The sequence below is a fragment of the Phaseolus vulgaris genome, chromosome 9, assembly GCF_051622355.1.
Source record: "Phaseolus vulgaris cultivar YP4 chromosome 9, ASM5162235v1, whole genome shotgun sequence".
NCBI classification, from domain to species: domain Eukaryota; kingdom Viridiplantae; phylum Streptophyta; class Magnoliopsida; order Fabales; family Fabaceae; genus Phaseolus; species Phaseolus vulgaris.
In genome coordinates, this window is record NC_143506.1 from 36602333 (window position 1) to 36617287 (window position 14955).

General features: G+C 34.3%; 1 protein-coding gene across 2 annotated transcripts; it reads right to left on the bottom strand.

Moving 5' to 3' along the window:
* Positions 1-1600: 1600 nt before the first annotated feature.
* LOC137820492 (uncharacterized) lies at positions 1601-14694 on the bottom strand. Of its 2 annotated transcripts, none has more exons than XM_068624611.2 (15): positions 14391-14694; positions 11856-12403; positions 11504-11777; positions 10609-10907; positions 7627-7809; positions 6364-7119; positions 6197-6291; positions 6042-6101; positions 5869-5957; positions 4934-5482; positions 4631-4705; positions 4311-4381; positions 4163-4220; positions 3275-3536; positions 1601-2675 (listed from the first exon to the last, which is right to left on the bottom strand). In XM_068624611.2, exons 2-15 carry the CDS (start codon positions 12266-12268, stop codon positions 1969-1971), a joined length of 3891 nt encoding a protein of 1296 aa, XP_068480712.2. In that variant the 5' UTR covers positions 12269-12403; positions 14391-14694; the 3' UTR covers positions 1601-1968. The 2 variants fall into 2 exon arrangements, with proteins under 2 accessions (XP_068480712.2, XP_068480713.2); XM_068624612.2 differs by having other exon boundaries at positions 6197-6288; positions 14391-14682.
* Between the last annotated feature and the right edge of the window lie 261 nt (positions 14695-14955).

The window sequence follows — 14955 nt, forward strand, 5'->3', positions numbered from 1 at the left end:
ACAATTCAAGGTGTAACTATTATTGTATAATTTTCGTTTAACTTTTATTAATTTCTAACCTAATTTCAATTATGATTATAAAAGAATAGTTGCAATTATTTTTAATATTAGTTTTGTTTTGATGATTATTTTTAATATGGATTCAACCAAATATCAAAGAGACCCTTCACTAGCATAATTTATTATGATTTATACTACTTTGCATCATAACAAAATACAATTATGAAAAAACATCATTTTGAATCAATTTGACCTAATTGCATATTTAGACAAGTACCGTAAAAGCTACATTACTTTGTTATCTACCTTAAGTTTTATAAACATTTACAAAATATTTTAGTTTTATAAACATTTACAAAATATTATGTTCACATGTTTATAAAATATTCTGGTGCTTATGAGTCTAACGATTGAGCCTAGTTGTAACTCTAAAAGATATTTAGATAAGTTAATGCATTGATGTATAAGTCAATTATAGCATATTTCTTTATCACAACCTATATTGTCATCATCCACTACATTACATAATAGTTACGTATTCTTGTTTTATACGTTAATATGTAAGAAAATTGATAAAAATTAACGAATTATTAACTTCAATGGAAATTTCATCTCGAAGTTATAAGAACACAAAACCCTAAACCCTAAATTTAAAATATTTATTTGTAAATAAGAATAAATTTAAATACCAATTAAGACCCAAAACAGTAGAATATAAGAAGCTAAAGAAGAGACAGAGGAAGCGAGGGAAGAACCACCAGAAAACAAAAGGATCCACACACACTTTCAACTCAACCACCAGTTCATTTTGTTCAGTGCATTCAAATATTGAATTGAAGCAGATGCCACAGAAAAATGAAGCAAATCAGTGTTAAAATCACAGAAGAAGCCAAAGAGGTTCAATTCACATTCAGTCTCATCATAAAGCAATAATAATCTGGGCAGGGAAATATACGTACCTTCATAGAGAATGGCAAGCTTAAGGAAGAAAACCATACAAATATGCGATTAGTCATCCATGGAGAATATCCAACCTATTTTGGGCGGAGATATCTGAAGGAATTTTATTACAAGAACAACAAATAAAAGATAAGGGTCAGGAAGAAAAGATTTAAACCTTACCTCCCTACGTAAAACGAACAACTCAATTCAGTTGTGCCAATAAAAACCCATTAATTTCTAAGAAAGGTGGATCATATCAAAAACACTTGAATTAAGTTTCAAGTACAAGATGCCCTTGCAATCTTCGGAAGTTCCTCGGCACAACCTTCCACAGATAGTTTTGGGATTGCAACTAGTAGATCAGCCATTAGATAGCCAGAGTGATGAATGATGATAGATGTGTGATATTAGATATGAAAATCGTAATCAGGACAACAACTGTCCAGAGAGAAGGGCAGCATTCATTATCTAATGAAACACAGAATGATCACATTTACATTAGTTACCAAATTTTCCCTGAAAACCTCATAGGGAAATCTGCAAGAACAGCGGGATGAAGCCCAGCAAAAAACTTGAACAGCATCATGCTGAGGAACTGAACCTGCAAAACAAGAGTACTAATATAAAGTGCAGGGGAGGGGGATGTACGGAGAGTAACTAGGAGTAAATGGAAGGTGATTTTATTAGAAATATTAAATGTATGTACAAAAGCCTTTTCTCTGATTTGTAAGAGCTACAACCAGGAGTGTTTGCTACCATGTAATCACTAGGAATGAATACTAACTTGTACCTAGAACAAAATGATCTTTACAGTGGAAATCGTGAACTTTGACATGGGCAAAATCCAAAACAGTTGGATAGGTCATTAAAAACAACTTAGAGAAGGAAGTCTACCAAAGAATATATATAACCTAATGGAGGACAGGATTAGCCATAAAACCATCCTATGTAACTAGTCATTTCTTAAAGGTACTTTGTTTCCTTTGTCATTGGTATAATGAACAGTACTATACAAAGAAAGCAGTTTCAAACCATCATATTTAAGTCTGAAAGATCATCCATGGGAATTTCAAGGCCCATAAAGTCATGATCTTGCAATCCATCATCATCGATATTCAACCATGAACCAATATCCTGACCTTGGTCACCGAGATCATCAGGAACACCTAGTACATCCATTCCAGGTAGTTGAAGGTTGGACAAATCAATAGGCTCATGGTCATCATATTCACCAATGCCAAACTCATTTTTCTCCTTGCTGTTGCTATTATTAGACATTTCATTAGACTTTGATTTAGGTTGCTCTGATAGCTTGCCGAGCAAGCCATTTACAGAAACAGAATGCTTAGTTGCTTTCTGCTTAGGCTTTGTTTTGAGTTTCCTTTCTCCCTTAGCACTAGATAATGCTGGCCTACCAACTTTAGTAGTACCATTTCTGGATGGTACTTCCCTGCTCTGCCCTTTTCCGTCTCTGTCTCTCTCACTCCTCCTTCCTTTTGTACTATTTGATGCAGAACTACCAATGCCTGATGGAGCACTTGAACTGCCAATGGTACTGCCAACATCATCAAGGGACAATTCCCTTTTCTTCACCCTGTTTGACCAAAGATCTTCCTTCTCACTGGCTTGTTCAGAGGAACCATTTACAGCATGACGAATATCTGATGAATTGAAATCATGATCTTTCACATTCTGACTAAATTGTGAAGGGTTCTGCTGTGAACCCATAGAACCTGCAGATAGAAAAACAAGTATTGAATATCAAATTTCTGGCTGTAATCAGGAGCAAAAGAGGGTGGACCAGGACTTGATAAGTTCAGATAAAGATAGGCTCTAATCACCTGTCCCTCCAACCCCCCTCCCCCAATACCCTGAACCTGTAACCTAAAAAATATTGACAACTAAAACAAAAAATTACATTTACACCTCTCTCCAAACAGGAAGCACTTTTTTCTTTAGTTGGGAAGTATTTTATTAGACAGGATGGAGGACAAAGGGCTCAAGTCCACAAGAAAATGGCATATAAATTTAACGCCATCTGAGAAGTTTGGCTAAAATGCTCATACCGAACAGGACTAAAATAGAAAAATATTACAATATGTTGTAAATATCAGATTATTAGGAAAAAAAAATATTCTTAATATCTCCATAGTAATTAAGAAAAAATATCTTCAAAATCTTCCTATTCATTTCAGCATATTTTTATTTCCTTTTTTTAAAGATTTTGATTAATACAAATAGAGATTATGTGAATGTAATTGTTATCAATAAAATAATTATTTATTTCCTTACATAGTTCACTTAATATTTATTCAAGGAATGAGGATGATACCATTTCTTGCTTCCAGAAAAAAGGAAGAAGCAGAAGGTTTTATGGACTCAGCCTCCGTGTCATCTGATTCTCGAACAATACTTGGCTGAGAAGAAGTTGCGAGGAACATATCCTTATACAAAGGCTCACTGAAGCAGCTCTTGCCTGTATCTTCAAATTGTTGGCATCGATCCAATGTTCTTTTAACAAATCCCAGTGCAGCTTGCTTGGCCATTTTGTTGCTTGCATTCTTCCCACCTGATGAGCTAGGGCCCCAACAAGCCTGTCAATCAATTTTTTGTCAATTCAATCAGCCACAACCTATTTATAAAGTGGAAAATACTTTCCACTATGGTAGTATCAACTATTATGTAATGGAGTGTTAAACCTTTCTTCCTACACAATTTAAAGTACTTAATAAAAGATAAGAAGGCAGGGCATGGAGTTTGGTTTATCTGATTAAATGAAAACACTCAAATAAGAATAGGTAAAGCATATCACGAATCAGAACTAAAAAGAGAGAGTATGACATGGTTGAGTTGTCCTTTCTAGTTGTATGGTAGGTTTTCATGCTGTTGTAATCTCAACACCCCATCTAAGTCTTTATTGAGACACTAAGATCACAAACAATTAAGTGCACTATGATACATTCTAGCACCAGCATTTAAGGCTAGACACACATTACTACACAATAGAACATGGCCCTATTCACTTGTTGGTGTGTTTTTTCTACTTCCTCCATTCTTATACCTGGATACTATCCACTGAATAAACATCCCTAGCCTTTAAAACTATTGTAACAGAAAGTCTTGGTCTTGGAGATATTTGACTAGACTGCAAAAATTTTATTTGAAAACTAACCTGATTACATATATAAAGAAAAGTGATATTGAACAATAAGAAGGTTACCATGTATTTCTCATAGGCCATCATGAGGAGTTTGTCAAGAGCATTTTGTTCAAAATCCCTGTTAATCAAGATATTGTATTCCTTCAGAACAAAGAGCCACAAAAGTTAAAATTAAGTAAATAATCAGGGAATAAATGAACACATTTACTTTTCTTGAACTTCTTTTGTCACAGAAGCAGATTTTAATAATCCATCTAGTAAGCAGTTCCTCTTGAACATCTACAATGTATGAAAACAAAATCAGAAGGTGAATTTTAATGGAACAAAAAATAACTTCATTCAGTTCTATATAATATTTATAAATCAGTTATCTGGATAGCAATCTGATCTATTTGCTTACATAATACTTGGAAAGCAACATCTAAATTTTCTGGAAAGTTACTTTTAACAGATAAAAAACAATGGGAAAGAGCATTTAGACGATTAGCAATGAGAACATTATAGCTTCACTTCAGCATCAGTTGGTACCTGTCCTTGGTACTGCTCCTCTAACCTAGTGATATCCTCACAAATTCCTTCATCATTTGCTTGCAACATTTCAGGCTTGAAAAAACAAAAGAAAAAAAATAAGTATCATACTAACCTACAGCAGATTTAAAAATAACAGAACATCTTGAAAAAAATTATTTAAATGTATTTGAGTAGACTGCTGAAAGAACTACAGAATAAACTAGAACAAAATACTTTAAACAAATCTGATATTGATCTGTCATACTTCCCAATGTCAAGATTTCATGAACAGCAGAAAAAGTCTGAGGAAAGTTAGCTAACCACTGATTCTGGGGAAATTCCAATACTCTGAAGCTCCAAGAGAAGCTTTTCATTCATACCCAAGGTGGCATATTGCAACTCTGAACATGTCAAGGTAGGCATGTTCTGGCTTGAATTCAACCCAGTTGATTGGATATCAACTTTATCACTTTCAGTCTCATCATGTGCTGATGTTCTAGTTATCCTATAACCATTGTAAGTAGAATAACAAGCAAGGTAAGAATTAGATCGAGAATTGTGAGCCAAACTACTCAAATCCAACTCTCCATCAGCCTCAAATTCAGCATCACATGCATCAAACTTTATATCTTCACTTTCACTGCTACACTCCTCTGATATTAAAGCAGATATTAGCCTTTGACAGAGGGGAATTCCATTAGAATCTCCTTTAGCTAGTTGTAACTGTTCTGCTACAACTCCAGCACCCGTTTGATCACTAGGTTCAAAATCTCTTCCACGGCCCATTAACCCAAACCCATTAGCAACAGCTTCAGAATCATCTATGTATGAAGGAACCGGAACTGGCAACAATCTTGATTCGAGATTTATCTGAAACATGAATGAATTATTAAAGAAATTTATATAACTTATTCCCATGATAGGTATGATAAGAAATTCAAATCAATAAAATCATGCTTTAATAGTCATTATTACTAAAACTATAACTTTCACAAGATTGGTTGGGAATTTTTTAATATATACTGAACCATGTGTGCAAATAAGGAATAAACATGACAGATAATAAAATGGTCATGGTTCCATACCGAATCAGGGCATATAAACATTCATAGGAAAAACAATAATTCTAACTCTATCAAAGGACACATCAGGGCCATACTATTATTGACATCACAAATCCAAAGCATCTTTCTTATATATGAAAGCACCAACAAGAATGCAATAACTTCCTCACCAACAGGGAAAAGAATTAGTACCTTCTGCTTCCAGTAAGCAATATCCTCCTCAGTTATCAAACCAAAGAAAAGCTCCATCTGCCTCCAGAATTGGCTGGAAAAAGAACTAGCTGTAGTAATAAGAAAATACAGAACTACTCCATCAGATAAGTACAAAGGGTACACAATTAGATAATATTTAATAAGATTCATACCAGAGTTGGTAACAGCCTTTACAGCAGCCAATAATTCTTCATGTCCATCTTCCGACCCAACTAAAACAATGAACCCAAAAGTGATTAATGGTATACTAGTATTATACATAGAAAAGGTGAAATCATTATTCTTTTCTACAATCTGAAACTAATACCAAGAAAGTCTGCTGATGCACTAATTGCAGTATGTTTCTGACGCGCATATGCCTTACGATCAGAAAGTTTCCTGGTTGGTGGACGACCTGCCCTGCTGCATGGAACTCAGAACATTAGCTTTAATAAACAAATTGTCAAAACTAAGCAATAGAAGATGCATTTTAACCTTTCACTCTTCTCAAGTCCTAGTCTTGAACTTCTAAGTTGCTTTACAGTTCCTATATTTCCTACATTTCCAAGCTTCTCAGATGTCATTGGTGTTGGCGATCTTGCAGCAGGAAAATTGCGTCCAGTCCTACCCTGCCTCCTAACTCCATCTCCATGTTCTTCCCCGGAAACAAGCTTACTTTTTCTTGTGGGAAGGACGAAGTTAGAAACCTTTTGAACATTTTTTCCAGATTTCTGACCTATCTCCGCTGCTTTCCTGCCCTTCTCTTTTGGTTTAATCTCAGCCACCCCTGACTCTTCACTTTCAGATAAGGCAGCTGAAGTTGAATCACCTTTTAATTTAATTTGCTGAGGAGAATTGCCAGCCAAACGTCTGACAAACCCCAACCCAAGATCATTACCAGTCACATCTGACACAGAATCCAAAGCAGGGGAATCGTCATTACTTGAAACAGTGGACACAAAATTTGCTCTCCTAGCCGTACGGGAGCTCTTCTGTGGCCTTTGCCAGTGGACAACAGGTGGGGAAGATGATCGTGCTGATGCCATACGCTTGCGATTATTAGTGCCAACACTGGTCGGGGGCTTGGTCATACAATGTGAGGGCTCCCAATCATTAGGAACGGCTGCTCTATGGACACCTGGTGATGACTTTGGAGCAACTCCTGAACCAGATCGTGGTGCCCGAATGGGTGTATTCATTTTTGCACTTGAATTAGGGCTTGCCGAATTGAATTCATCACGAGCAGTTACCCTGGATATAAAACAGATATAGAGAATCAATATCAATTATAGATTACATTTTTTATGAAGACAGAAAATTTATTAAACAATTAGAAAATTACAAAGGGAAAACAAGATAAGAAATCTTCCTAAAAAGGATAAGAAAAAGAAAACAACAAATAATAAACATCAACATAATATTTACCCCCCATCTTTCATATTTGTATGAGATGTCCCTTAACAAAGACCATGTGTTTTACATCATGTGCAAGTCAAATACCTAATCTTATCATAAAGCAGTTGCTTATCTCTAAACAACTAATCAATTGTCAATTATAGCATACATATCACGACAAAGAAAAGACCTTTAAATACTAACCATAATAGGATCCATAACAGAAATGGAGCAAATAAACAAACCATCAAAACAAAGAAATCAAGGAGAGCAACATGGAAGAAAAAGAATGTTTTCAATGATAAAAGATCTTCCTTTTAAAGAAAAAAATTCTTAAAGAAATGTGCTTGGCAGTTTGCTTACTTGTTAACAGCTCTGAAATTCACCCTTTCCTTGTCTGAACTAACAGGACGATCCCGTCTATCACTGACAGGAGAATTATTTTCTAGGTCACTTCTTGGAGTAGAGACGCGTATGCCCAACCCTGTTTGTTGAGAGACACCATCTGATTTTCCAGCTCCAACAGTTCCATTAGTAACTCCTGACCTAAACAAAAGATGCATGAAGGTATTATATGATATCCTATATATTGAAGAAAGATAATCAACAGGAATTCAAAACAACAAATAAAATAACATCTTGTTGCACAATATTTTCTATTTATCCTTGAAATCCGAGAGAATTTAGCATAATTCCTCACAACTATATTCACTTGTTACACCACACAATATATGTAGAGAAACCCCAATCACTCACTCATTTAACACTTTGTAGAGAGAACCCCATTGACTCCTCAATTTTCTTTTATTTCCACCTTGTGGTATGACAATAGAAAACAAAGATTCAATAAATTACTATTTTGTAGGACAAGGGAGCTATATCTATAAGAACACATAACATGTTGTGATTTTTATTACATCAGCTCTAGTACTTATATCTAGCATTAGATGTGTATAGCGCCAGTAATAAATTACTAATATGAAATAATGATACAAGACAAACAATTTAAAATTTTAATTTGTAAAATACAGTGTTTACAATATGAATAAAGGCATAATTGTGTATTGTTACAGTCAAGTTAGTATTCTGGTCTGTATACCTGTTAAAGATATGTTTTTCTCAGTTCTGTTATTATGGTTGACAGTTGTATTATGCAGTACTCCTCTATCCACATATATATATGGGCTTTGTAAGAGGTTGACTAATCTTTTAGAAATCTTTCGTAATTTTCACACTCTAAGGAATTACATTTCTTGTTAGTTTCAATATTTATCAATAGCAAGTTGATCTTTTTTTTCTTTTATTGGCTTCCAGCAGTTCTTTTCCTTTTGTTTTAATGACTTCCATAGGTCCTCTTTCAACCTCTTCTGTTCCACCTCCAACCCTTCCTCTAACTGATTCTCAGTCATCTGCTCCAATGCATGTTCCTGACAGTTTTTTGCATCAAATTACTGAGAAGTTTGATGACAAGAACTTTCTATTGTGGTGTCAACAGGTTGAACCTGTTATTAAGGCACATCAGCTGCACCACTTTGTTGTTGTTTCACAAGTTTCGTTGCATTTTCTTACAGAACAAGACACAGATCTTTATCAGGTTAATCCGGAATATCTTTCTCGAGAACAAGATCAAATGCTTCTTATGCGGCTTCAGTCCTCTCTTTCCAATGCCAACTTGTCACATTTAGTTGGATGTGTTCATTCAAATGAATTATGGGAAAAGATACATGCATATTTTCATCATCAATCTCAGAAAAATGCAAGACAGCTCCCCTCTGATTTAAGAAACTCCTCTTTGCATAATTGCACATTATTGCTTTTCTTTCTCATATTAAGTCTCTTGTTGACTCTCTTTGTTCAGTTGGAGATCCTATTTCTTTTAGAGAACATTTGGATTCAATTCTTGCACGTCTTCCTCAAGAATATGATTATGTTATTGCTCTTATTGATGGCAAAATTGATAGTACTACTACTGAAGAAGTTGAGGATTTAAGTCTTGCACAAGAACTGCGTCTAGATAATGGGTTGACATCCTAACTAAGCAGAGGTGGCTGAATAACCTATTATGCGCTACTCCTCTATACATATATATATATGGGCTTTGGAACAGGTTCACTAATCCTTTTGTAATTTTCAGTCTAATGAATTACGTGTCTTGTTAGTTTCAATGATACCTAATACAATTTTTCAATTTAGTCCCTACTTGAAAAAAATCCACATCGTGGTCCGTAAATGAAAATGCATTTACACATTGATCCCTGCCAATAATAGTGTTAGATTTGGTCCTAATACTTGAAAGTTTAGTCCCTACATGAAAAAAGATTACACTTAATTATGGTCCTTAGATGAAGAAAAAAAATACATGTTTTAGTCACTGCAAGAAAATAAAATTCTTTACATCATTTTAACTTAGCAAAAAAATTATAGATTTGTAAACATCTTTCTTTAATAGGAATCAATTTGTAGAACTCGGTAAGGACTAAAATGAAAAATGTTAGGTATAGAAACCATATTTTTAATTTGACAAATATTATCACTACATGAACTAAAATCTAGACATGGATAATGAAGCAGAAAATTTATTGATACATAAGTATGCAAAGGAAAAAAAACAAGGTAGATATTCCCCTTGAACGCATCTTGCTACATCCCTAAATCTTCAAACTTTTTAATAATTTAGTTTTAATTTTTCAGATATAAAAACATGAATTCACTTTGCTCATAGTTAAAATTTGTGTTGGAGATCTTACATCAACTAGAGATCTAGCCAAATTATAATATATAAATGGGTGCAAACCTCATCTTAATTTTGTGAGATTGAGTTAGGCTTAGAGTTCACTTTCTAAAATGACATCAGAATCTATCCTAAGTTCCTAACAAAGTTTATTGCATCTATCGTGTTCCTGGTATTGGTCACTATCAAACCACCTATATATATCAAGTCTCATGCTTGAGATATCAAGTCCTCAGCATGAGCGCGGAAGTTGGAGATTCCACATTAACTAAAGAAATAACCAAATATAATATATAAGTCGGTGCAAACCTCGCCTTACAAGCTGATTTTGTGAGGTTGAATCAGACTTAAAGTTCATTTCTAAGAATATGTACTACTCAATGAATGATTAACAGCATATGTGTATACACACACACAAGATGTTATCTAAAAGACAAACAAATCTTATCATAATCCTACAATTTTGGATCAAGTAACTTCCCTTATCAAAGGCTAATAAATAAAAAAATTGAATATCTGATTACAATCAATACTAATAAAAAAATTTAGGCAAGTGGGCATACATATGCTAATTAAGTCTCAAACAGAAAAAATGCATACAAATACATTCATACCTGAAAGAATGAGAATCATTACTCAATTTTGCATGAGTATCAATGGCTAGTCTTTGTTGCATTCCGTGTTTAGTTTCTTGGAAAAGGTTAACAGGCTTTGTCAATGCTGTATTTGGAGACCCATCTGGTTTGATGCCAGAACGCTTCTTCTTCATTTTTGACTTTTCCCACCCATCACCTCCAATCGGTAAAGTTCGTTCCTCACCCTGAATTGCACTATTATTGACAATCCGTAACATTTCTTTATCTCTATCTACAGTTCCAGATGGCCTGACAAGAGAATTAGTCCGTATATCCATCTAGAATTATCAAACCCAAGTCAGTTTTGGTCAACAGATTTTAAAGCAAGCAAAGGTAATCTAAAATCAGACTCTCCCACATAAAGAGAAGCAAAAAGAAAGTCGTAAAGTCACAACCACAAGCCATACTCACATGTCTTATTAGATTCAAAGAAGTTGCACAATAAGACAGAATACTCAGTAATTTGACAATTTCATATAGAAATAATGAGACACATAAAGAACCTAGAATTCATGAAACACATCACACACACACAAGCATATATATATATATATATGGAGTAACTTGATCCCTACCCTATATGTATATGCTCAAAAGAATTCATAATAGATGTCTATACATTAGGAGGTAAGGAATCACTAAGAAAGCATGGAGGAAAAATGTTCTAGTAGCCAACTTTTGCTAAAGCAGATTCGAAACAGGACATCTTGTGGCATGTCACACTGAGATATAAAGAACACTTGAGTTTTACAACTAAGGGATGTAAATATAGTATAAAACACAAGGTACTTTACATGCGAACAGCACAAAAATGAATAAGTGATATTAGGAGGCCTAAAAAGAAATGGAATATTGTGTTAACAAACACACATACCCTTACATCAACCAAAGAAGTTCGAGTGCGCTTGTTAGGAACATTTTTGGTTCTTTCTTCCAACTTCAGCTGGTCATGTTCAAAACCACCTGTGACTACATGACTTTGAACTCCAACCTTACCTGTGCTTGTTCCCAAGACTGATCGATCACTTAACGTAAAACTAGAACGTTCATTAGAAAAAGTTTCAGCTCGAGACCTTTTCTTTGAAGTTATATTTTGGAAATCTTTGTTGAATCTAGACAGGGCTTCACTAAACATTTTAGCACGATCTCTGTTAAAGATTAGAATGTTATTAAACTGCTCCAACTTCAATGCCAGGAGTAAAACATGCAGAGAATGAAATAACTACCTTGCCCTCCTAAAACTTGCATGTAAACTATCCCTGAGCCGTTTGATATCTTCTGGTACTGGGGATGATAGTTGCTTGCCTTTGGCAGAACTAGATGGAGATTCATCAGAAGAAAGTCCAAGAGCAGCACTGACAAGCCGTTTATAATCTGTTTGTCGATTAGACTTATGCTCTGGAGCCACCAACTTTAGATTAAAACGCACACAATTGAAGAAGCTCACCACATCCCCTTGAGTTGCAGAAGAACTGTTTCTTGACATGCTTGGAAGAGAAGACAGAATTGGATTTTCCAAGCTTTCACGAAAGCTACCTGATCTATCTAATGAAGGAGCTATGTGGGATCCACGTTGCCCAGAGTACAATTGTCTATCTGGACTGCTAGAAGATACATCAAACTTGGTGGATGTTGCCATAGTACTAATTCCCACACCTCTCTTGAGCCAAATACACAGAACAGAGACTGGTGCATGACAAAGTCGTAGCACTATACTGACTAAAGCACATAAAGGGCAAATCTACATTACAAGGGAAACACTTGAACAATGTACCTGAAAGGATCAAAACAATAACAGAAAAATCAAACTTTATGTGCTATGATGTAGAAATATTCATGTGTGCAGTAAAAGACTTGGGTAGCAAGTCATGATTCATACTCAAAAGCTCTCAATTTTTTTAAAATTCATCAAAGGCTAAGAGATCTGTAATACAGCACAGTAGAGATTGTCTGAATGACTCCACTCTTTGTCTATATTATAGTCCCAACTCAACTACATCAAAGTAAAAACTAAAAAGGAATAATGTGCTATTATATTCGGCATGTAAATTAGTTATTACATATTTAGCAAAAACAAGTGTACAAAAATCTCCAAATGCAGAGAAAAATAAAAACACCACCACAACCAGCATTCTTATAAAATCTACTTAAAATATACACTCTCAAAAAACATCAAGGAAAAAAAGTTTCATGAACTGTATTGCTGTCCTTAGCATTTTACATAAAATGTCGTGAAACAAATGGATAAAGGCATCATATATACCTCTCCATTTTCTCTATATAGGACCTTGTCTCCATTCTTATATCACAAAACTTATCAGCTCTTTGTACTGTATACCACCTCAATTTCAAAAACTTAATCTCCAGGACAAAGAGTGAAAATCGCATTTTAATAAAATATTCATACCATTCCTACTACCATTAGACATCTTATTGGTATAATTTTCTAACCTTATCAGCTCTCTGTGTTGTATCACCTTAGGTAACATATTTATCTATACTAGTCTTAACTAACAACAACTAATACCATTAGACACCTTGATATAATGTAGATATTTTTGAAATGGCAGATTATTGAATGAAGAAAAGTAGATAATATGTCTCCTTAGAAAAATGTGGAATTGACCACATGTAAGAAACCTTCCAATTCTACCTGAGTCAACAGTGTGCACTACTGACAAGTTCATCTGAACTTCAAAGCAAGTCACATTGATTATAACCATGTATCAAATTTACATACAAAACATAAACATGTGATAAGCAAATCAATTTATTTTACTTTACCAAGCCTGACCACCACATAGAGAAATGTAAATTAATAGACATAAATGTTCAATGTGACAACAAGATGAAATCTACATGATTATAAATTATGATAAATGCAATGAAGATTTTTGTTAACAACACACTGTATGCAGACCAATTATTGTGACTTACTGTCTCAACATCAAAGACCAATTGCTACAGCTTATATTCTCAACTTCAAACACCAATTACTATGATTAGTTACTTCAAACGCAATCTTGGACCCAAGAACTACAATCCCTCATCAATTACCATTTTCTCAAATAAATAGGTAGTCAATATACAGACAAGACACTACTTTTTCTTTCAATTATAAATAATCAACAATTTCTAAGATTCATTTTAAAAGTAACCTGATGAAGACAATTGAGTTTTTCTCCCAAAATTTGTCAGCTAGTGAAATAGATGCTCACCATTGTTTACAAATTCCCCTTCCTACTCTAACTCTGGTCTACTCCAACTCCAACTCCAACATTAACTTCCTCAATTCAATGCCAGTATACAAGGAATGGCCACACAAAAAATAAAAACCATCCGCTGAACTCCAAGCATGCATTTTCTCATTTTAAATTTTAGCATACAAAATATTCAATTAAAAAGCCAAACAAACAAAATTAGCAAGATGTATCTATCAACAACATAAGTTGTGTTTCACAAGTTCCGGCTACTCCATGCATGCAGATACTTTTTCTCCTCTACTTCCTCGATATCAGTTCGTACGAAAGCTCAACAAAGAAAAAACACAGATAGGAACCAACAACAACGTGTAGAAACCCTAACGTTTGAATCAACGCAATAAACCAAAAATCAAAATCAAGAAACATCCTGTCAGCATGGAAAACCACTGTGAACTCCAAAATAAAAACCCTAGAAGCTGAACAAAATAGGAATGAAACAACAGCAAACTCCAGAAAAAGAAAACAAAAAAATCGATACATCGAAATATAGCTTCGAACCTCGCAATGGTGCTTGTTATTGGTTATGCGAATAGAATAGAAGATTGGGAGAAAAATCGAGAAGCGTGTTAGAATTTGATATTGTTGTGAGCTTCAAATCGAAGTTCGTACGAAGAAGCCATGGAGGAGGAGGAGGCACCGGTGTGTTTTGATCGGCAATGAATTGGACTAAGAAGGTTTTACTGTTTTGCCCATGGTTGTGTATTTTTGGAAACCTTAGAACCCGCGATTTAGCAGGGGTGTTTTCGTCACTCCATATTATATACGGTATGACTGGCATTGAATTACATGTGATTATGCTATCATCAATAATGTACTACAAATACAGCAAATATAGTAATATAATATTTGCTGTATTTGTAGATATTATGTAGATATTATGATGAAGAATAACAAATACAATACCCATGTGAATTTTTGTTCGTTCCAATTTATTGAAAACAGTTATATATATTATTTGGAGGGTAGATTCTATTAAAGTCAATCAACTAGATTCTTCAATAAAAATTAATTATTAACAAAAATAGTAGGTATACTAATTATTAAAAAAATAATATTATCTTTA

Bases quoted from the DNA above. Each gene is read 5' to 3' on its own strand.
- LOC137820492 (XM_068624611.2), bottom strand. From the start codon at position 12,268: ATGGCAACATCCACCAAGTTTGATGTATCTTCTAGCAGTCCAGATAGA. The intron at 5,958-6,041 runs GTATGAATCTTA...TTATTACTACAG, and splicing joins AAAGGCTGTTACCAACTCTG to CTAGTTCTTTTTCCAGCCAA. The intron at 2,676-3,274 runs GTATCATCCTCA...TTCTATCTGCAG, and splicing joins TTTTCTGGAAGCAAGAAATG to GTTCTATGGGTTCACAGCAG.